The following is a 23,474-nucleotide window of genomic DNA, read 5'->3' as shown; positions in this document are numbered from 1 at the left end:
AGCATCAGAATTTAATAATCAGCAAACCTGTAGCATCAGATTATATTACAGACCAACCTCATTTTCTGCTGGATAATTAGTGACGAGCCCTAAGCTTAGCTTCTCAACAGCCAATCAGAGCCCACTGAGCATGTGAGTGTCACAGACACTTTCCAAGATGGGGACCCCCTGTGACAAGTTTGAAGTCCTGGATCATTGCTGCTATTGACAAGCTGAAACTTTAGCCTCGTGCAATAAGTTCACTATATAAAATATGGTATTTTTAGCCATATTCATTTTAAGGTTTAGTTCTCCTTTAACCCCCATGTTCTTGTTGCTTCCACCTACCTAGGCCAGTATTTTCTCCGGAGAAAAAGTGCCTGTGCTACATACACCCTTGTCTGGTGACTACTATATGACTTGTAACCTTTTCCTTCCTCACCTGCCCTAATTCACACCTGATGTACTTAAGCAATATTTGTTCAGTACTAATAGTATATAGACACATATACTGGTGTCATTGAGAGCCACACCTTTTCACCATAAACCCACAATGCAGAACTCTCCTGTAATCCTGTAATATGTACCCAGTGCTGAAACTCTGGAACTAAGACCACGCCAATAAGTGTATGAGCAGGGGTCGTACATGTAATTCTTCATGTGTCGTCTCTGTTCCAGCATAACACTGCTGCTCTCTACAAAGGGTATAGGGAAGGGCAAGTTAGTCTCCCAGGTGGTCTGGCCTTAAAGAATAACCATAAGTAATTCTGTAAAACTTCTGGAAGCTGGAAACACAGAATAACTTAAATAGTAAGTCTCGTTATACTCAGGTTTATCAAGTTTATCAAGTTTGCAGTACCTAGATGAGCCCCTCACGGCTGCCATCATAGACACTAAGGGGGTTATTTATCAAAACCTGAATTTATCTCTTTATTTTATGAAATATACTCTGACTAAATCCGCATGGGTTATTTACCCTTATTTATCAATATATTTTCCCTAAAAACTGCAGTGCAGGAAAAAAACTAGAAAAAAAAACACACATTTTTCAGATTTTCCACCGAAAACCATGAAATCGCTGGAGGTATGTCTAAATGAACTCTAAAGTGCTCAAAAAGGAGGAAACTTCGGGCGATTTAGCGATCGGTTGGACATACCGCCAGTGATTTCAATTACCGGCATTGGAGAGGCATTTTCAAATCTTATCGTGTGCCACTGCCCTAACAAACCTAAAACTGCCCATCTGCCCCGGTCTGCCCGCACCCGGAAGCATTGTTTCCGCTGGCAGTCGCGACAGATTTCGAAATGCGGCATTTTACATCCACCTGCAGTTCAAAGGCTAGGGGTGCAGCAGGGCAATGGATTCTTTGCCTGCGGAGAATCTGCTTTCGCAAGGATCACACGCGTCAAGTCGGATTCGACAGGAACAAGGTAAGTAATATAAAATCGGATGGTGTTGCAACGGTTATCCGACGTGGCATGACTGTCGGGTGCAAAAGCTGCTACTGCATCTGACAGTCGTGTCGCGTCGGATCACAGTTGCGACACCATCCAACTTTATATTTAAAGTTGTCTTAGGGTAGGACTAAACGGCCGACTTTGAAGCGCTTCCGTCGGATCCGATGCTGGGTGAAAAAATGCACGCGTCAAGTTGGATACGACAGGAACAAGGTAAGTAATATAAAGTCGGATGGTGTCGCAACTGTGATCCGACGCGACACGACTGTCAGATGCAGTAGCAGCTTTTGCATCCGACAGTCATGCCACGTCGGATAACCGTTGCAACACCATCCGATTTTATATTACTTACCTTGTTCCTGTCGAATCCGACTTGACGCGTGTGTTTTGTTGTGTAGCGTCGGATAGCGTGTAGTCCTACCCTTATGCTATAGCCCAGAGACAGAAGCCTAAGGGTAGAACTCCACAGGCGATTTTACCTGCGATACCTTCTTTTCCGACACGATGAGACTAATCACAGGCGTCGCGTCAGATGCGCCGAATCTAATGTAATTACTACAAATGTCGCACGTAGAAACTGATGGCATCTGACGCGACTGTTGGATGAAGACGCAACATGCAGTGGTCGCGTGTGACAGTTGTGTCGTTCCGGGTGCAATGCAATGTCTACGTGCACCATTTGATTCGGCGCATCCGACACGACCCCTGTGATTAGTCTCATCGTGTCAGAAAGGAAGGTATCGCAGGTTAAATCGCCCGTGCAGTCCTACCCTTATGCTATAGCCCAGAGACATAAACCTTGTGCCACCCATAGCGAAAATGATGCAGCGACAATGGCCCATTTATAAAGACACACGAACAAAGGGTTTTGTTTACTTAATACACAATGCAGTATTATGGAAAAGGTTTATATAATAATAACAACAAAAAGAACATCTAAACATTCCCCCCTTCCTATAAATCATATGGCATTAAGCGGAGAGAAACAATCATCTCTACCATTTAAAGGGGAAGTAACCCCCCAATCGCAACTGTTCCTTTGTGCACTGCTGGTTCTGTCTATTGCAACAACATAGCAGAAATCAGCAGTGTGCTTCTTTTACCAGTCTGTTAGCTGGTTGCCTTCCACTAGATTGTTTCGAGTCAGAACCACCACACAAAAGTGACAGACAGACAGACATTCATTTCAGAAGCCATTTCATTTACACAACTTCAAAACCACTGATAATGTGTAATGAATGTATACTGGAAAGCTGCCAAGAATCGTGTGTTTCTTTCATCCCCTTTAAATATTCATTCCAATCACTGAGACAAAAGAGCCCAGGCAGACTGTGCAGAATATGCTGCTACATGGCTAGAAATTCCTACTAATCAATTATTCAGTGACAAGTGAATATCAGTTGCCAGATCATTTGTACTTTTTCTAATTAACACTCAGCCGACAATGGGCATTTTTACATTTATTCCTAACTATCCTTGCTATATATACAATTCTATACACACCAGCCTACTCTTACATCATCTTGTCTTACTATACCAAGGTTACAATATCACCTGGAAATTACCTTGCCTTAACGTACATATTATCCCACATATATACCCCTACCCTGGTACATCTTAAAGGGGTACTGTCATGGAAAAACATATTTTTTCCCAAAACACATCAGTTAATAGTGCTGCTCCAGCAGAATTCTGCACTGAAATCCGTTTCTCAAAAGAGCAAACTGATTTTTTTATATTCAATTTTGAAATCTGACATGGGGCTAGACATATTGTCAGTTTCCCAGCTGCCCCCAGTCATGTGAATTGTGCTCTGATAAACTTCAATCACTCTTTACTGCTGTACTGCTCTTTTGAAAAATGGAGCAGCACTATTAACTGATTCATTATGAAAAAAACATGTTTTCCCATGACAGTATCCGTTTAAGTTTCTTAACATCCCCTTTGCATGCAACCATACAGATCCACATGCAAAAAATTAATCTTGCCCCAAGGGGCTGCCAGTTCTTAAAGGTGAACTATTCCGAAAATGAAAATTGAATATAAGCTTCATCATACTGAAATAAGAAACTTTCTAAATACAATCAATTAAATATTCTGCATTGTTTCTGAAATAATCAAGTTTATCTTCCCTTTCCCTCTCTCAGCATCTGTTTCTCTTCATTCTGTCTTCTTGGGTGTCAGATATTAATTGACAGTTAGATCCAATATATCTTATAGGGGAGCTCCTTTTGCCTAGAAGATGAATTAGAGCTCACTCTATTAAAATCACCAGAAATCCTGTCTCTCTACATGCAGAATTTGTGCAAAAGGCAGTTATTTTGTTAGATTTTGTTTGTACTGGAATCAGTTATTTGAGTGAGCTCTAATACATCTGCTAGGACAGGAAACCCCCTATAAGATTTATTGGATCTAACTGTCAATGAATATCTGACACCCAACTGTTGTATGAAGAGAGAATGAAGAGAAATAGATGCGGAGAGAGGAATAGTGAAGATAAACTTGATTAATTCAGAAATGATGCACAGTATTTAATTGGCTGTATTTAGAAAGTGTCTTAATTCCGTATGATTAAGCTTATATTCGATTTTCATTTTCGTGATAGTTCCCCTTTAACAATGGTACACAAAGCAGGCTGCAGCTAATAGAGTTATTAGGAAGGACTTCTCCGAACCTTAAAATTCTATACTCTGCCCGTCAACAGTAAGGGCTCTTACACACGGGCGTTCCGACCTGCGCTCCCCTGCGTTCCGTTTTTTGGCGTTCAGCCGCAGGGGAGCGCAGGTTCAGACGCAACATGCTGCATTTTTCCTGCGTTCGGCGCCTACACGCGCCTGAGTGAGTACAGCCCCATTTCAAATAATGACTTGCGTCTATTCCTGCGCTCCCCTGCGGCTGAACGCCAAAAAACGGAACGCAGGGGAGCGCAGGTCGGAACGCCCGTGTGTAAGAGCCCTTACTGGGAATCTACCCAACCAGCACAAGTAGTTTTCCTCACCTATTACCAACAACTAGAACCATCACTGCTGATAACTATAACTGCTGACTGTGATTGATTTAACAAAAAGGAACTTGGGTTTCAGACCTACATTACTTTCATTGTTTCTCTGTAGTGCTTCCCGGCTAAAAATAAAGCACTTGCTGGGGAAGTTCATTCCTGCCCGTTCTTAGTATAGATTTTAATAAAGCTTATTACAGGTTTCTGCATCAAGCACTGTGAATATAATTATCCCAATAAAATCAAGTTAACTATGGAGGTGGGTTTGGAGCTCTGCCACCTGCAACAAACTACAACTCCCTGCCACACCCAGAAAGCCAAGAGCTGGCATGGTCAGTGTCTCTCCAGTTTATCTTGCACTCAGAATTTAAAACACTGGCTTGTGGCTAGGCACAGTGAGCCTAGCAACCAGATCTTTTTCGTAATAGGACTTGTGCTGAACATACTTTTGCCTATTGTTTTAATTAGAAGATATGTTTTTTAAATATTATTTTTATTAGAAAGATTTAAGTACAAACACTAGTACAAATACCAGGAGATTTATAGGTCCCACAAAGCCCTACTTCATGTAAAATTTCAATACATATTAGTAAAACAGGTCAACCTTTAGACATTTTGGGGTCCTGAAAAATAACTTGCTGTGGGGCACAGTGATATCTAGTGAGATCACTGATAAGACTATAAGGGGCAGATTTATCAAGGGTCGAATTTCGAAATTCGACCATCTAATTGAATACTACGAAATTCGAAGTCTAATTCATAGGGTTTTTTGCATCGTACGATCATATTCCGATCGTTAATCGTGTGGGGGAGGGATGGCAGCAGAGGGGTTAGAATCGCCCCTGACCCTGCAATCTGGTCAGCAATCCTGAACACTTGACCCCAAAAAAAAGACTAATTGATGAACAATTTCAAAATATATAGGTCAATGTTGCTAGATCTCCACCAACATCCATTTGTATTTTTATATGTGGGCTTCAACTTATAGGTTGTGTAGTACCACTTTGAGAGTATTACCATCATGAAGGTTTTGTTATCTCGCGCACCACACAGGGCAAAATCTAAAATGATCACATTCAACTTTTTGTTGTTTGTATGAGAAATCCAAATCAGCCTCCCACTGAGACACCCTCTGTACAAACAAACCCCTCCCTTGCCACAGCAGCAGCTTGCCAGGCTTTAAGATAAGGATGAGCTCATTATACAGAGGGCTTTTAAGTGGTGACAGCTTTTTCCCCTTCCCTGAAATAAAACCAAACAGCACTGGTCCCTCTAAGGGCTAGTCCACACGAGGACATTCGGGGAGATTTTGTCGCCTGGCGACTAATCGCCTCGTCTCACTGAGGCAACTTCGGGCGACTATAGAAAACGCATCGCCGAGTGTGCATTAGCGCAGGTGACTTTTCATTGTAACCTATGGGGAAAAACGCTGAGGCAGTTCGGCGCAATAGTCGCTCAAAAGACGAGGCGATTAGTCGCCAGGCGACAAAATCTCCCCGAATCTCCTTGTGTGGCCTTACCCTAAACCACCCAAAAAACAAATGCTTAAAATTTTACTCACTTAAGATAATGAAGACAGTTTTCATTAAGTTTATCATGGTCTCCCGATACTTGGGTTGAGACGACGTGTGCTGGGACATCCTGGTCATCTTCCCCTTGACGTAGATAAAGATATGCATGTAGACCCCCATCATGATCAGAAAAGCCACCAAGTTGGATACTGCCCAGAAGATCAGGTAGCTCCTGCTGTAAAGAGGAGCCATTCTGGAACAAGCACTTATGTTGCATATACAACTCCAACCAAAAGATGGGATCAGACCCAGCAACAACGCTATAATCCAAATGCAGGCAATGAGGATGAACACCCGTTGGTTGGACATCTTGCTATGGAGCTGCATGGTGAATATTGTCTGATGCCTCTCTACAGCTATGGCCAGTAAATTGGCCACTGATGCGGTCAAACTCGTGTCCAGTAGACTTTGTCGAACGAGCCAGGTCTTTATTGTCAGTTTAGATGTATTTGGCCCCGTGTGGAACATGAGGTAGGTGTAAGCAACCCCAGCAAACAGATCGGCTGCAGCCAGGTTCCCCAGGAGATAATAGATTGGATAGTGGAATCTTCTGTTGATGATAATGGCGGCTATCACAAGCAGGTTGAACAACATCACAAAGACACACACTGTAAGTCCCAAGCCCACCACCAGCTTGTCCTTGGTCCTCCATGTGTCATAGAGTTCTTTCCCGCTATTGTTGTAAAAGAACTTAATGCTCTCATTATAAAAGCACTGACTCATCTTGATGCGCTTGTTCGTGACCTAGAGGGAGAGAAATAAACATTTATAACAAGGAAATTTAACAAGAAATAATTTGACATGATCAAACTGCAATTCCATTTATTTCTGTTTACTCAGAACCCAATGTACGTCAATGGCCTTACAAATGTTTGGCTGTTGGGTCATCTCCCTCTCTAGTTTCAAAAAAGTCAACTATCTGACTTAAACCTAAACTTAGGACCACAGAGCTGACACTTTTCACTTGTATTACTATCTGTAACGGACTAATAAGACAGTTCTAAACATCCCACCTAGAAGCAGAGCCACTAATTATATGAGAAAAGACTTGAATGCAAAATTATTACAGGTATGGGACCTATTATCCAGAATACTCGGGACCTGGGGTTTTCCTGATAACAGATCTTTCTGTAATTCAGATCTTTATACTTTAAGGGGCAGATTTATTAAGGGTCGAAATGAAAATTTGAATTCTAACTTTCTAATTAGTTTTATGGTCAAAACTGTCAAATTTGACTAGGGAGTTATCCAAACTCAATTCGAGTTTTGTAAAAAATTCAAATTCGATTTTTGAGACTCTGGTGCTTTAAGAATTCGAATTTGACTATTAGCCGCCTTAAACCTGCCAAATTCATGTACAAGCCAATGGGAGAGGTCCAGTGACCATTTTGGATATGTTTGTAGCCTTCCTGACATTGAGTCAGGAGAAAAAAATTGAGCTTGGTCGAATTCGATTCAAGTTTTTGGGTCAGTAAAATGAGTCAGAGTTTTAGATATTCAATTTTTTTTTATAAATAACCCCCCAGTCGAATTTCGAGTATATTCGAATTTCATAGAATTTTAAATAAAACTCACACGAATAAGGATTAATTATATCTTAGTTGGGATCAAATACAAGCTACTGTTTTATTATTACACAGAAAAAGGAAATCAGTTTTAACAATTTGGATTATTTGAATAAAATGGAGTCTATGGGAGACAGCCTTTCCGTAATTCGGAGCTTTCTGGATAATGGGTTTCCAGATAACGGATCCCATACCTGTACTCATAAGGCCATGGAAACGCATCTAAATTCAATTCAGTCCTGTTCACTCACTCCAGCAGCCGACACCAAAATGCAGGAGAATCGCTAGGGGTCAATTTCCAATACCAACAATGGGATGTGCCATGAGCAGCTCTAAAACCGTCAACCGAAACTCTCTTAAACAATCAATGGCATGAATTCCAAGTCTTGTCTAAAGAAAGATCTATAGCAATTACTGTTATTATAAGGCGACAATGGAAACGCGTTGGGTGCCAGAGCCTTATCAGCATCACAGCAAATCAGGCCGATACCCAAAAAGCAAAGTTAGAATCTACTTCTAATTTGTAATTTTACATTATCTGCTGAACAGTTTATCGACAACAATGAAAATCTGTAGCTCATGAATCTGGGTTTGCTCTTAGGGTACAGGCACATGACGGGGCGACTTGGGGGACTCAACACTCCAACATTAACTTAGTTAAACCCATAGAAAGCAACCAATGCAGTCCCATGTTGGCGACTATTGCAGCAAAACCGCACAGGGACCTTTCAATTCAGAGTTAAAGGAATAAAGATAATTTTAGTATGTCACAGAAGTTACGTCCTACAAATAGTAGTGACAGTCACCCATTGATATCGTCAGGCAATACATGCAGAGATATTATCATTAGCCGACAGAAATTTCCTAGCCTGTCCGAATGTAGGGATGCATACCTCCCAACATTCTGCAAACAGAAACAAAAATAATTTTTTTTTGTGACCCCTAATGACCATGTTCATTTTACAAAATTTGGCAGGTTATGAAAGTTTGAACACATTTCTGTGGTTTTTATCTGTTTTGCTAATGAAAGTGAATTGCCCTTTACTGTTGCTTATCTCAGTTCTCCCAAGAGACCTGATTATCTTAAATTGTTACAATTGTTTCTTTGCTTATCTTAAATTGTTACAAAAGTATTGAAGTGCCTCATATTCTGGGCTCTCTGCCAAAAGCCAATCAGAAACTTTGTATCTTTGTCTGGCGTCAGTGCAGGAGATCAAAGAGAAAGTCGGGACATTTCAGTAACAATTCGGGACTGCCGTTTTAGCTGTCAAAATCGGGACTGTCCCGTGAAAAATGGGACAGTTGGGAGGTATGGGTATGCTCTACACATGGTCCAAAAATTGCATGAAACGAAGATTAATACAACTTTATCTTTGAAGCTATGGGCAGCTTCAGTTTTAGTCTGCATAAGACATAAGAGCAGGACCACACTGAGGGTTTTGTCCCTACTAATACAAACACACAGAATAAGGAGATTTCTCAATACACAGCAGCAACACATGGATGTCTGTTTCTACTTCCCTTTGTCATTTTGTGAAAAATTCTGGGGTTTTTTTTGTAAGATAATGGGCCACTTGTTTGCTTCCTTGACTCATCCATTGTTCTAATTAATTCTATTAAGGGCTCCCCTTGTGTACTGTGCCTTTAACAATAGAATACCCGTATCTTGCAGATTGTCCAGATTGTCTGCGCAGCCTCAGATTAAGGGAAAAAAATACATTTGGAAACTGATGACTGATAAACAGGAAGAAAGGGCATATACATGCAACAAACAAAAGGTACAGGTATGGGATCCGTTACCCAGAAGTCCATTATCCAGAATGCTCCAAATTATGGAAAGGCCGGCTCCCATAGACTACATTTTATCCAAATATTCCAATTTTTTTTAAATGATTTCCCTTTTCTCTATAATAATAACAATAATAATAATAATAATAATAATAATAATAAAACAGTAGCTTGTACTTGATCCAAACTAAGATATAATTAATCCTTATTGGAAGCAAAACCAGCCTATTGGGTTTATTTAATGTTTACATGATTTTATAGTAGACTTAAGGTATGAAGATCAAAATGATGGAAAATTTGCTTATCCGGAAAGCCCCATGTCCCGAGCATTCTGGATAACAGGTCTCATACCTGTACTAAAATTTGAAAACATGAATAACAAAAAAAAATCACATATATTTATATTATCAGACACCCCTGCAACCCCCCCTCTCTGTCACAAGTCCATTTTAAAGAATTCAGTCAGGTGCCCATAAAATTGTCGGCCAACCTATAAAATTCTGCCTACTGCGACAATGTAAAAGAGAAAAAAAAAGGCAAATGAAATATTTCTCTTCTTTAAAAAGTTTAACATGAGAACCGGAGAATGTCACAACTTGTTCAGCCTCAGGCCTCCAGGCGCAGCTATATTTTACCCAATGATGTGTCTTTTCACATGAACGCTGCACACTGGTTGGATGTGAGGGGCATTGAACAATTTATTTTACTCATTATGGCAGATGTGGGAACTGGGAAGCCACATGGAAATCTGGGATCAACTCTACTTCCACGAGACCGACCACATTAGTCAGACCAGGCTGTAGTTACCTGTAGCAGATTCTGTGTCTGGACTGCATAGTTACATAGTTAAATCGGGTTGAAAAAAGACAAGTCCATCAAGTCTAACCCCTCCAAATGAAAACCCAGCATCCATACACACACCCCTCCCTACTTTGACATAAATTCTATATACCCATATCTATACTAACTATAGAGCTTAGTATCACAATAGCCTTTGATATTATGTCTGTCCAAAAAATCATCCAAGTCCCTCTTATAGTCATTAACTGAATCAGCATCACAACATCACCCGGCAGTGCATTCCCCAACCTCACTGTCCTCACTGTGAAGAACCCCCTACGTTGCTTCAAATGAAAGTTCTTTTCTTCTAGTCTGAAGGGGTGGCCTCTGGTACGGTGATCCACTTTATGGGTAAAAAGGTCCCCTGCTATTTGTCTATAATGTCCTCTAATGTACTTGTAAAGTGTAATCATGTCCCCTCGCAAGCGCCTTTTTCCCAGAGAAAACAACCCCAACCTTGACAGTCTCCCCTCATAATTTAAGTCTTCCCTCCCTCTAACCAGTTTAGTTGCACTTAGTCTCTGCACTCTCTCCAGCTCATTTATATCCTCTTAAGGACTGGAGTCCAAAACTGCCCCCCATACTCCAGATGAGGCCTCACCAGGGACCTATAAAGAGGCAGAATTATGTTTTCATCCGGTGAGTTAATGCCCTTTTTTATACAAGACAGAACTTTATTTGCTTTCGTAGCCACAGAATGACACTGTCCAGAATTAGACAACTTGTTATCTATAAAAACCCCTAGATCCTTCTCATTTAAGGAAACTCCCAACACACTGCCATTTAGTGTATAACTTGCATTTATATTATTTTTGCCAAAGTGCATAATCTGCATTTATCAACATTGAACCTCATTTTCCAGTTTGCTGCCCAGTTTCCCAACTTAGACAAATCCCTCTGCAAAGTGGCAGCATCCTGCATGGAACCTATAGTTCTGCACAATTTAGTATCATCTGCAAAAATAGAAACAGTATTTTCAATGCCCACCTCCAGGTCATTAATAAACAAGTTAAAAAGCAAGGGACCTAGTACAGAGCCCTGCGGTACTCCACTAACAACACTGGTCCAATTAGAAAATGTTCCATTTACCACCACTCTTTGTAGTCTATCTTTTAGCCAGTTCTCTATCCAGGTACAAATACTATGTTCCAGGCCAACATTCCTTAATTTAACCAGTAACCTTCTGTGTGGCACTGTATCAAATGCTTTAGCAAAGTCTAAGTAAATCACATCCACTGCCATCCCAGAACCGAGGTCTCTACTTACCTTCTCATAAAAAGAAATTGAGTTAGTCTGGCAAGATCTATTACTCATAAAACCATGCTGGCACAAACTCATAGTATTATTATTTGCTATATAGTCCAGTATCTTATCCTTTATTAATCCTTTGAAAAGCTTTCCTACTACTGACGTCAGACTAACTGGTTTATAGTTTTGAGGCTGAGAACGGGATACTTTTTAGCAATTCGCCAGTTTCTCTGCATTATGCCAGACCTCAATGAATCCTGAAGTGTGTGTATGGGGGCAGTACAAATGTCAAATCAATGGACCAGCCATCGTACATCTATTCACACTGACTTTATTGATGTCTCATTAAATATAGAACCAACTAGCTACTTTGATACAGTGTAATGAGCGACTAGAAGTTTTCAAGTTCCAAAACAGGGCTCCGACTTCCAGAAACTCCTTAAAAACTCTGGGGGTTTCGGTTCAGCAACTGCTGTAGATCCTTCAATAGTTAGAATTAGGTGTGCGGGACAAGGAAAGCAATACAGACCCTGTAGGTGCCCCCTCCTGAACTGCACTGCATTATGCCCTCCCCATAACTGGTAGTCAAATGCCAAGTAGTCGGACAGTGTATTGAAAAAAACATGTTTTCCCATGACAGTATCCCTTTAAGGAACATATATGTATTTCAGCTGGTGGAGCTAACGCCTGATACCTAGCCGAGCCTACTATCATTAATATGTATAGAAACCACAACTTCCACTCTTATCAATGACAGGAGGCACAGAGGTGAAACATTACATGTGCCATTATCCACAGGATTTAGAAATCCTGAGTATTTCTCGTTGGCACTCCCTGCTGTTGGCTAAACCCAGATGTGCTGAGAATGCTCCAGGATGAGTTCAGTAATCCCATCTACCCTGACTGGACCTAATTAGTTTCTGTTGATTAGCCTGTTTATATTAGTTGAATACACCCTGCACATGTAACAAACACAAATGTTATGTATAGACGACCGTCTGTAGTTTCTGGCACATTTAAACTGAGGAAGTGGTAAAGAAGCTTTATATATGCCTATGTCTGTCTGTTGTGCACATTTCTAAACCTGCTGTCAAACCACATTTCCCATCCTGTGCTGCCGTACAGCTGTGCCACCTCATTAAATCTTTTAGTTATAATCTCATAGTTATAATCTCATTATATCTTTTAGTTATTGTCTCTTCATAATGTGCCTAAGGCTAAGGCCACACGGCGCGATTTCGCCGCGATTCTGCGCTGGGCGAGTTGCGAGTCGCTGCGGTTTTTAAGCCGAAATAGCTTTGTTAACTTTGGCGCTGGCGTCAATGCAAATCGCGGCGAAATCGCTGCGCTAATTCACACGCGGCGATTCTTTTTCTACTGTCGCCCGGAAACGCCCAGCGAGGCAACTTCGGGCGACAATAGAAAACGAATCGCCGCGTGTGAATTAGCGCAGCGATTTCGCCGCGATTTGCATTGACGCCAGCGCCAAAGTTAACAAAGCTATTTCGGCTTAAAAACCGCAGTGACTCGCAACTCGCAACTCGCCCAGCGCAGAATCGCGGCAAAATCACGCCGTGTGGCCCTAGCCTTAAGCCTACTAGAAAATCATTTGAATATTAAATAAACCCAATAGGCTGGTTTTGCTTCCAATAAGGATCAATTACATCTTAGTTGGGATCAAGTACAAGTTACTGTTTTATTATTACAGAGAAAAAAATTTAGATTATATGGATAAAATTGAGTCTATGGGAGACGGGCCTTTCCGTAATTCAGAGCTTTCTGGATAACGGGTTTGCAGATAACAAATCCTATAGCTGTACTGCAGAGTGTTTCCAAATGAGTAAAGGGGAATTCCTCCCTAAAATAATTGTTTCGCATAATTAAACGGACTACAATAAAATCTCACTTTTTCATCACCTGAAGGAATTCTACAAATATATCTTATTTGGCAAACAATATATATATGTGCAATAGCATTCACTGCACTAGTGATGTATCCCCCACCCGGACATGCTCCCCCCAAGGGGGTATTTATCAAAATCCTAATTTTTCTTGTATTATAAATAAAAAAAGACTGACAAAACTAGAATCCACGCTTTACTCTTATTTATAGGGATGCACTGAATCCACTATTTTGGATTTGGCTGAATACCGAACCGAATCAAACCCTAATTTGCATAAGCTAATTAGGGGTGGGAATGGGAAAACATTTTTTTCTTCCTTGTTTAGTGACAAAAAGTAACGCGATTTCCCTCCCTGCCCCTAATTAGGATTCGGATCGGCTGGGCGTAAGGATTCGGCCGAATCCAAATCCTGCTGAAAAAGGCCGAATCCTGGCCAAATCCCGAACCGAATCCTGGATTCATTAAAAAAACACGTTGCATGAAAATCGCAACTTTTTCGGATTGTCGGACGAAAAATCTGATTGTTTTAATTTTGACGGCTGAAAAAGTCCGAATTTTTCGTGAAATCAGAGGAATTGGTGGAAAAGCCAGAAATGTTTGGATTATTGTAAGAAACCCAGCGCAGACCATAACATCTTCAAACTGCAAATAGGACCTCTGCCATTGACTTCTACAGGACCTCGACAGGTTGAAAATGGGAGTATTTTCACATTCTGACTTTTTGCATCCTCAGGGGTATAATAAATCTTGAAAAATGTGTATTTTTTTTCCACTAAAAATTCGGATTTCCTAGTAAAAAAAAAACTAAATCTTTTCGAGTTCTTGGCATTCAGCCTTTAATAAAAAACCCCCTAAAAGTTGAAAGCGTGGAGCAGGAGGGGGGTCAGCAGCCCCTGAAACTCCGTTGTAGTATATGTGCATCAAGAAGTGCAGTATATAGGGAATGATGTACCCCCTGTTGTAAAATATAAGGATACTAGAAGTCACCATGGAATCTGATGAGCAGACAAAAGAGGTGAAACTCCACGGTGACTCTTATTTTACAACAGAAGGTCTAGTTTTCTAATGAGACGTGACACAATATACACAGCTGATGCAGCACCATTTATAAGGTTATTATATGTAAGACACTGCTGACAATTAACAAAAACAGAAAAGCAGGCAACAAAAAGCAATGTATAAAGATATCCTGTACTATCAGCATCAGGGATGTCCATTGTGCTGAACTACATCTCCCAGCATGGAATAGTCACACACAGCTCCAGGCACTTACCTGTTAAGAAGGGGTTGGTTAGTTCTGGCTCACCCAGGTTACAGTAGGGCCAGTAACTATGTTCCTATTTGTTTTCTCTTTTGTTTGCATTCTGCTCTGCCTTGTGATTCCCCTACAGTCAGTCTGACGAATTCCTCTGCACTAGACTCACAGGACACGTCCCTCCCTATCTCCCCTTTTTTATTCACTGTCCCCACATCATCTTTCCGTTTAATATTCTTCACCCAGCACTTCTCTGCTCTGTGTGTGAATGCGCACTGTCCCCACTCATTTACATTCCCACAGTCCAGTAAAGTTCCGCGTCCCCATTACTCCTTACCTCCAATGTTACAGCGCAGCCTCCGCCTGTCCCCTCTCTCCCTCCATCAGAGCACGGGCCCTAGAGACAAGCCGCAGCGCGCCTACACAACCCAGATCCTGCAGCCAAATATCAGGCACAGGCTCAGTGAGACACTGAGAGGAGATGGGCGGGGCAACGCTGTCCCACTCAAACACCGCTGCAAGGTGTAACCCAGTGGGAGGGGCCAGGCTAAGGTGTGCCTGGGGGCGTGGCCTTTGCAGCACGACTGACTGAAACTGGTTCGAGTTAACCCCTTCTTTCTTGGGCTCAAGGTAGAAGAACACAACGTCAGTTACTACTTATGTAGTTCCACAAACATTATCTGCCCACAGGCACCTGCACCTTTACTGTCTGCTCATTTTACTGGGCTGCATCCCTGCCTTATATATTTGCATTCTTCTCTTTATTACCAATTGTTTCCTACCAGTTAAATGTTAAATACTTTAACACAAATCGCCGCCACTGCTATTTCGGGCGATTAGTTGCCCAGGCTCAAATCACTTCTTCTTCGGGCGACTAATCTCCCCGAATTGCCAGAGCCGGATTTACACAGCGGTCGCCCCTAGGCCCACTGCCATTCGTCGCCTCTGTCCCCTCCCCTTTATGCAAATTTTCAGCATCTGGCCCAGAAATTGCAAAATTTAAAAAATGATTGTATCTCTAGCGCATCCGCAGTGTTTTTGAACAAATGTGGGTGTGGTTGTGCAGCATGCTGCCCCCTAAAGTCCTGCTACCCTAGGCCCGGGCCTAGGTGGCCTTTCCCAGGGGCGATTCGCGAGCTGTTGCCGCCTGAGGCAGCAACCCCGATGCCGCCCCCCTCTCCTGCTCCGTGCTTAAAAGTTAAGCATTGGAGCTGGTCAAAGGGGGCTGCATCGCTAGCGCAGCGAGTACGTACTGCGCTTTCTGCACTAGCAGAGCCGAATTTCCCATTTAAAAAACGTAAATTCGTCTCTTAAAGTTACAGGAGGGGGCTTTTTGCCGCCCCTTGTAACTGGCCGTTCACTGCCGCCTGAGGTAAGGTGCTCACCTTGCCTCATGGCCGGAACGGCCCTGGCCTTTCCACAAATCCGGGCCTGCGAATTGCCTTCCCACCGGTTTGACTGTAAATCGATGGCGGAATGGAACTAGGAACGCTTCGGGAAAGTCCGAAGTCGCCCGAAGTTTTCTCGTGAGGCAACTTCAGAAAACGAAGCATTCCGAGTGCCATCCCGCCAGTGATTTATATTCTAGCCAGTGGGAAGGCAGTTTGGGGATATTAGTTGCTGGGCGACTAATCTCCCGAAATAGCAGCATGTCACTGCCCTTAAGTTAACTTTTAGTATAATGTAGAGAGTGCGGGTTGAGCTGACAAAACCGGGACTGTCCCACATTGTTAGGGTCTGGCCACACGAGCAGATTCGGGGAGATTAGTCGCCCCATCGACAAATCTCTTGTTCGTAGGGGCACAATCTCCCCAAACTGCCTTCCCCCTGCCCTCCATCGGCTAAAATGAAAATCGCCTGGGGGAAGGCACACGCGGCACTTCGTTTTCCGAAGTCGCACGAAAGTGGCCTGACCCTAACTGAAATGTCCCTATTTCTCTTTGATCTCTTGCACTGAATAGCCAGAAAAAGATACGAAGTTTGTAAAACGTACTTGTCTTTTGGCAGAGAGCCCAGAATACTTGCCAGATGCACTTAGATACATTTATAATAATTTAAGATAAGCAAAGATACAACTGCAACAATTTAAGATAAGCAGGGAAACTGTGACTTGCAGCTTAAAGGGCAATTCACCTTCATTAGCAAAACTGTAATAACACGGAAAACCTGACATTAAAACTCCCAGAAATGTGTTCAAACTTTCTTTAACCTGCCAAATTTTGTTAAAACGGATGTGGTATTTAGGGGGTGTGGCCATAAAATGGGCGTGTTTAAAAATCTTTTGTCCCTCTTTCTATTTCCAAATGTTGGGAGGTATGGTGTTTGGCTCAGACCAGTACAGGCATAGGAGGTGTATTATCCTACAACATTGTTTTTATTGGAGAAGCACCTGATCGTGGTCACTCTGTTAGCTGCGTGGTCCTTATAATACACAACAACTCATGTAATAAAAGGCACTAAGTTTGCCCAGGAGCAGTAACCCATAGCAACCAATAAGCTGTTTGCTTTTGACTGGTAATTTCTACCTGCTGATTGGTTGCTATGGGTTACTGCTCCTGGGCAAACTTAGTGCCTTTTATTACATAACCCCTCTAGCCTCTTATCTCATGGTGCTTATCTGTCTTTGGCTAACATTATCATGTAGTTTGGAAACAAAAGGCAAAGTTAAACTGACAAATGCTTTTTTGTATTTCGGAACAAAAGCCTTTAGATAAATATCAGAGAAGCGATCCAAAGCCTTTGTTTATACCGGAATGACATTCTAAAGGAACTATTAAACTCAGAATATTCATTCCTTCTCAGATGATTAAATCAGCAGAAGTGACAATAGCATCTTCCCACACAGCAGGTGTTGTGGCCTATGCCTATAAAGTAATACGGGTATATATCTTAAGGGCAGAGACACACGGGATGATTCGGGGAGATTTAGTTGCCTGGCGACTAATCTCCCTGAAAAGCCTTCCCTCTGGTTAGAATCTAAATCAAAACTTTGGGTGACTTCGGAAAACGAATCGATCAGAGTGTCATCCCGATGACGATTTTGATTATAGCAGGAAGGCTTTCATGGAGATTAGTCGTCCGAAGAAGAGGCGATTTGTCGTTGGGCAATTACATCTCCCCGAATCTTAGCGTGTGCCCTTACTCTTAGGGTAGTGGCACACGTGAAGATTAGTGGCCCAGCAACTTCGGGTGACTAATGTCCCCAAATGGCCTCCCGCAAGCATTTAATTAATACTAAACACCGGCGGGATGGCATACATTTCCAAAAGTCACCCAAAGTTGCCTTGCGAGGAAACTTCGGAAATCAGTAGCAATTTGTATGCCATCCTGCTGGCGATTCATATTCTTGTTGGCGGGAAGACATTTTGGGGAGATTAGTCGCCCGAAGAAGAGAAGATTTGTCGCTGGGCAACTAATATCCCCTGAATCTTCATGTGTGCCACCACCCTTAGGGTCATGGAACTCCAAGTTGACTTCTAATATCCTCATATTTTCACGTGTGCCACCACCCTTAGGGTGAGATTTAGTGGCCTGCAATAAATCTTCGCTTCTGTGGGTGACTAATCTCCCCGAAATGACTTCCCACCGGCAAGAATGTGAATCGCTGGCAGGATGGCATAATCATTGTTTCGGTTTTCTGAAGTCGCCCGAAGTTGCCTTTCAAGGAAACTTCCAAAGCGACGCTTGTGTAGGCACCTTTCCTCTCGTCTAACTCTGGGCGGGGAGGCAGGGCCATGACTTCTGCAGGGGCAAAATTTTGATATCGGAGGCGGGGTTATAGCATGTCGATCTGCGATCTCAAAATCTCAGGGAATCGAATCCGGTTTTCCTAATTTGGAAAAGTAGGCAGGTAGTTTTGACCCAGGACAGCCCTTTAAAAAAACAGGCTGTCCTGGCCAAAACCAAACAGATGGCAATCCTACACTTATGCCATCGCAACGGCAATTCACATTCTCCAGTGGGAAAGCATTTCGGGGAGATTAGTTGCCTGTAGTAGCGAAGATTTATCACAGGCCCATGTGCCACCACCCTTAAGGTGGCCATAGACACAAAGATCCTCTCATTTGGCGACATCGACAAATGAGCCGATTTTTCCCCGATATGCCACTAACGGGCATGGCTATGTCGGGGGTAATCTGAATGGCCGGACCTATGGCCGAACGATTGGATTACTATGAGAGCGCAATCGGCTCTGGCAGGACGTTCGGAACAAAATCAAACCTGTCCGATCGACCAAATGACCAATCTCCGCCGGACAAAAAATGTCAGGACTCTCCACACACGGTCTGAAAATCGTACGTATCCTCGATTCGTACGATAGGATCTTTGCATCTATGGCCACCTTTAGCTACATGAAACTGATATGTTTAGGTCATAAATAGGGTTCCCACCTCATAAAATAAAATCCACATCTTACAGAGCTGATCAGCCAATAATCATTATCAATGCTACATAGCTGAAAATATATCAGCTTAGTTTGCAGCATTCCAAATAGGCCAGACTTGATTTTTTTGATATTGTGACCCCATGGGCAATAAATAAATCAGCAGCAATACATGGCAGCTCCTATATGTTTTTTTTTCTTTTTTAAAAAAAAGACTAAAAAAAGACTATAACCAGCAATTTTTGTAAAAAAAAAAAAATCCACGCTGGAGTAGGTTTCGCTACTGATGAGGGGACAATTTGTCATAGCTTTATCAGACTTCCCTTGGGAGCTAATAATGGCTGGACAGTCTCCTGGTGAAGCATAAGACTCACCACTCCTTATGTTATTTTATGGAAGTTATTCACTGAAGTGGCTCTCACTTTACATAGAGGAGCTCTGAGTGTGGCTTCCCGTGAAGACATTTTATTCTCATTAGTGTTCGTCTCTCTTCCAGAAACATCTGAAGGGAACAAACTGGGCCAACTGCAGAAATGCCGTTACAGGCGGGGAAAATAAGTGTGGAAAATTTAAAAAAAAAAAGTTGCCTGGCAACTTTACAGTCAGTGCCTGTAGGGGTGGAGAGAATCACCTCCAGGAGGGGAATAGTGATTCTGACATAGTTTATATAGTTATTAAAGTACCCCCACTTGTAAAATATAAGGATATTATAAGTTACAGAGGAGTTTCATGACCATAAAAACACGAGGCTTTATTTATTATAATATACAAGTTTCAGTGAGACATGTGACAAGAATGACATCACTACTCACCGTTTATAACTGATGACATCAGTACTCACCGTTTATAAGAATATCATTTACAAGACATTCATGGTTTCTGTGTATTATATAGTATTACTAACAAATGAGGTTGAAAGTAAAGTCTTGCACATGTTACCATTTTGGCTGAACTTATTCTAACTAGCAGGATCAAAATTGGGGCCTACAGTTTTTGTACTGTCCTTATTTATGCAGGACGGTTCTTTGAGCTGCAATACTGAAAGATTCAGGGTTGAATGGGGTTAGGGAAGAATCGAGAGAGTGACTGGAAATGAAAGGAACATTTCCTGGGTACAAGAGTTATGGTTTATAGCAGGGGTGGGCAACCCACGGCTCTGGAGCCTCATGCGGCTCTGGAGCCTAATGTGGCTCTTCATCCTGCTTGCCGCGGCTCTGTCTTGCGGCTTTACCTGTCACGTCATCTATACAGACCCTCACACTTGCTGTCGGCTTCTTCAGTGTGTGACCATGGTAAGCTAACAGTTAGGTTACCGCGGTGGCACACTCAGGAAGCCACCATCAGGTGCGAGGGCTGTATAGACGTCCCAGGAGGGACAGGCAAGACGGAGCAGCAGCAAGATGATTCATCCTGGTCCTTACCGCGGTCACACACTCAAGACAAGAGAGAGAAGATCAGCATGGAGCCTCAGAAACAGAAGTCACATTAAACAGATGAGAACACTAGCATTTAATAGCATTTAATAGCATTTTAACACATGCACACTGCACTTCTGTCTGTTGTATTCTGTTTTTGTAACAATTAAAATTAAGAAAAGGTTAAAACTTTTAAGAGTTTATAAGCTGTGTTATGTTTTGCGGCTCCAGACTATTTTTCTTTAGTGGAAGACGGGGCAGAATGGCTCTTCTGATAGTAAAGGTCGCTGACCCCTGGTTTATAGCAAGGATGAGTGGGTTGTCAGTCACCTTTCTGGTGGCAAAACCCAGACAAAGAGTGCGTAACTGATACTGTCAGGGGAAGGGCAGTGATGTTAAAAGAACAGTAAGGCCAAAAAATGTAAATGTTTTAAAATAATGAAAATATAATATACTGTTGCCCTGCACTGGTCCACACTTGTGTTTGCTTCAGAAACACTACTATAGTTTATATAAATAAGCTGCTGTGTAGCCATGGGGACAGCCATTCAAGCACAAGATAGATTTTTTGGGACCCGAACCTGACCCGTACCCACAACCTGCAATCCTCAACCCGGACCCGCAACCCACATTCTTACCTGCTTGGACCCGCTACCCGACCCTACCCGCAAGTACCTTATCCGCAAACCCGGACCTGCAACCCGCTGACCATCAAGAATCAGGAAATGCTGTCATTGGAAACCGGAAGTGACATCATCGGAAGTAGACGTGATCAGAAAAAAAGGAGTAAAACAGGAAGTGCTGTCGTTGTAAACCGGAAGTGACGTCATCGGAAGTAGACGTGACCAGAAAAAAGGAGTGAATATCGATATTGAGAAGAACTGCGGCCCGACCCGCAACCCGCAAAACCACAGAATCGCCGACCCGCGGGTATACCCGCACCCGGAACTTCTAAACGCAACCCGCAGGGTACCGCAGGTTTTTGCGGGTAACCCGCGGGTAACCGACCCACTGCAGGACTCTAGCACAGGATATACAGTAGATAACAGATAAGTACTACTATAGTTTATATAAACAAGCTGCTGTGTAGCCATGGGGGCAGCCATTCAAGCACAGGATACACAGTAGATAACAGATAAGTACTACTATAGTTTATATAAACAAGCTGATGTGTAGCCACGGGGGCAGCCATTCAAGCACAGGATACACAGTAGATAGCAGATAAGTACTACTATAGTTTATATAAACAAGCTGCTGTGTAGCCATGGGGGCAGCCATTCAAGCACAGGAAACTCAATAGATAACAGATAAGTACTACTATAGTTTATATAAACAAGCTGTTGTGTAGCCATGGGGGCAGCCATTCAAGCACAGGATACTCAATAGATAACAGATAAGTTCTGAAGAATCCTTTTGTATACTACAGAGCATATCTGTTTTTTTGCTGTGTATCCTGTGTCTTTTCTCCTTTTTCAGCTTCGAATGGCTGCCCCCATGGCTACACAGCAGCTTGTTTATTTAAACTATAAGAGAGTTTCTGAAACAAACACGCCAGTTGTACCAGGTCCGCAAAACAGCACCGTGTTTTTTGTAACTTAAAAATGTTTTAATTTTTTGGGGTTACTTTAAGGGCAGGCATAATGATGTGAGGGCGGGTGTATTATGTTGGGGGAAGGGTTATTATGTCATTTTTAATTGTGTGGCTGGATTTCTGTCTGGTTTTATCAATGTTAAAAAAACAACCTGAAATTTTGACAGGTCAACCCCTTGAAAAACTGGGTTGTCCAGTTAAAAACCTGACGGCTAGTAACCCTGGATGACCCTCACTGTATACTCAGTAAACAGCTTCACCTATGCAAGGCATTTGCACGGATGGAGCAGTTTTATTAAGTATTTTTTACAGTCTTATATTCATACCACTGTCTAGTTGCTAGGGTAAATTAGACCATAGCAACAAGGTAGCTGCTGAATTTCTAAACTGTAGAGCTCCTGAACTAAATCATTCAATAGCAACAAAAAAATAAAAAAAGACCAGTTGAAATGATCAGTCTCACTATATCACTGCCTGCATCTTATGTTTAATTCCAAATTAAGTTAAACTAGAATGGCTGCTTACAGATGCCACATAATCCACTGAAACGTGGCTTTTATAAGAATAATATAAAGATATGAGAGGTGACTGTGGAATTCAAAAAAGTTAGAAGCTATAAAACTGCTCAACCTTCCTTCTGCCTGTGTATGGTGACTGAACTCCTTAATGGCATAAAATATTCTTATTTTTAAAATAAAGGCACTTTATTCTCTATATAATCCCCAAAACTCATGAATAACCTGTTAAGTGTCAGAGACAGTGTTCATGATCTGTATAAAAGTACTGGGTCTTATGCCTTTATATGTCCAAGGAATGTTTTGGACTTATAATTTTATTATGAGAGGTGCATTTACAGGGTTGTTCACCTTTAAATTAGCTTTAAGGGTAAGTCCACACTGGCCGTTTGGGGGAGTTTTTGCGGCGACCAATCTCCCCAAACGCCTGCGCTCACTCTGCGCCGGCTAAAATGAAAAAACGTTGGCGCTAATCACACGCGGCGATTTGTTTTCCGAAGTCGCCCGAAGTTTCCTCGTGAGGCAACTTCGAACGACTTCAGAAAACGAACCGCCGTGTGTGATTAGCGCCGGTGTTTTTTCATTTTAAGCCGGCGCAGAGTCAGGGAAAGCATTTGGGGAGATTGGTCGCCGCAAAGACGAGGCGATTAGTCGCCAGGTGACCAAATCTCCCCAAAACACCCAGTGTGGACTTACCCATAGTATGATGTAGAGAGTGATATTCTCAGACAATTTGCAAATTGGTTTTAATTTTTTATTATTTGTGTTTTTTGAGTTATTTTGCTTTTAAAGGACCAGTAACATCAAATTTTTTTTTTTAAAAAAAAATGTATTAGTATAGAGCGAAATAAAAACACCAAGAGAAATTAAACTTTAAAATAGAAAAAGCCTTTATTAAAAAATAACTTACAAAAACTCTGCTTCCTGTACTCTACAGAAAAGGCGACAGGGCGACGACGATCC

The 23,474-nt window shown here is 42.1% G+C and overlaps 1 protein-coding gene across 2 annotated transcripts in view; it reads right to left on the bottom strand.

Moving 5' to 3' along the window:
* Nucleotides 1-15,093, bottom strand: part of lpar2.L (lysophosphatidic acid receptor 2 L homeolog) — a 29,287-nt gene extending 14,194 nt beyond the window's left edge. Inside the window, exons 1-2 of one of the 2 annotated variants that reach the window (XM_018253644.2) lie at nucleotides 14,944-15,093; nucleotides 5,997-6,750 (exon numbers count right to left, since the gene is read on the bottom strand). In XM_018253644.2, coding sequence (XP_018109133.1) covers nucleotides 5,997-6,729 — 733 coding nt within the window. In that variant the 5' untranslated portion in view covers nucleotides 6,730-6,750; nucleotides 14,944-15,093. Of the gene's footprint in view, nucleotides 1-5,996; nucleotides 6,751-14,624; nucleotides 14,922-14,943 lie in introns of those variants that run through there. The other variant, XM_018253646.2, reaches the window with a different exon arrangement.
* Between the last annotated feature and the right edge of the window lie 8,381 nt (nucleotides 15,094-23,474).

This window comes from Xenopus laevis, chromosome 3L (genome assembly GCF_017654675.1).
Source record: "Xenopus laevis strain J_2021 chromosome 3L, Xenopus_laevis_v10.1, whole genome shotgun sequence".
Lineage (NCBI taxonomy): Eukaryota > Metazoa > Chordata > Amphibia > Anura > Pipidae > Xenopus > Xenopus laevis.
The sequence above is the reverse complement of the archived record's forward strand: the minus strand, read 5'-3'. Positions and strand labels throughout refer to the sequence as shown.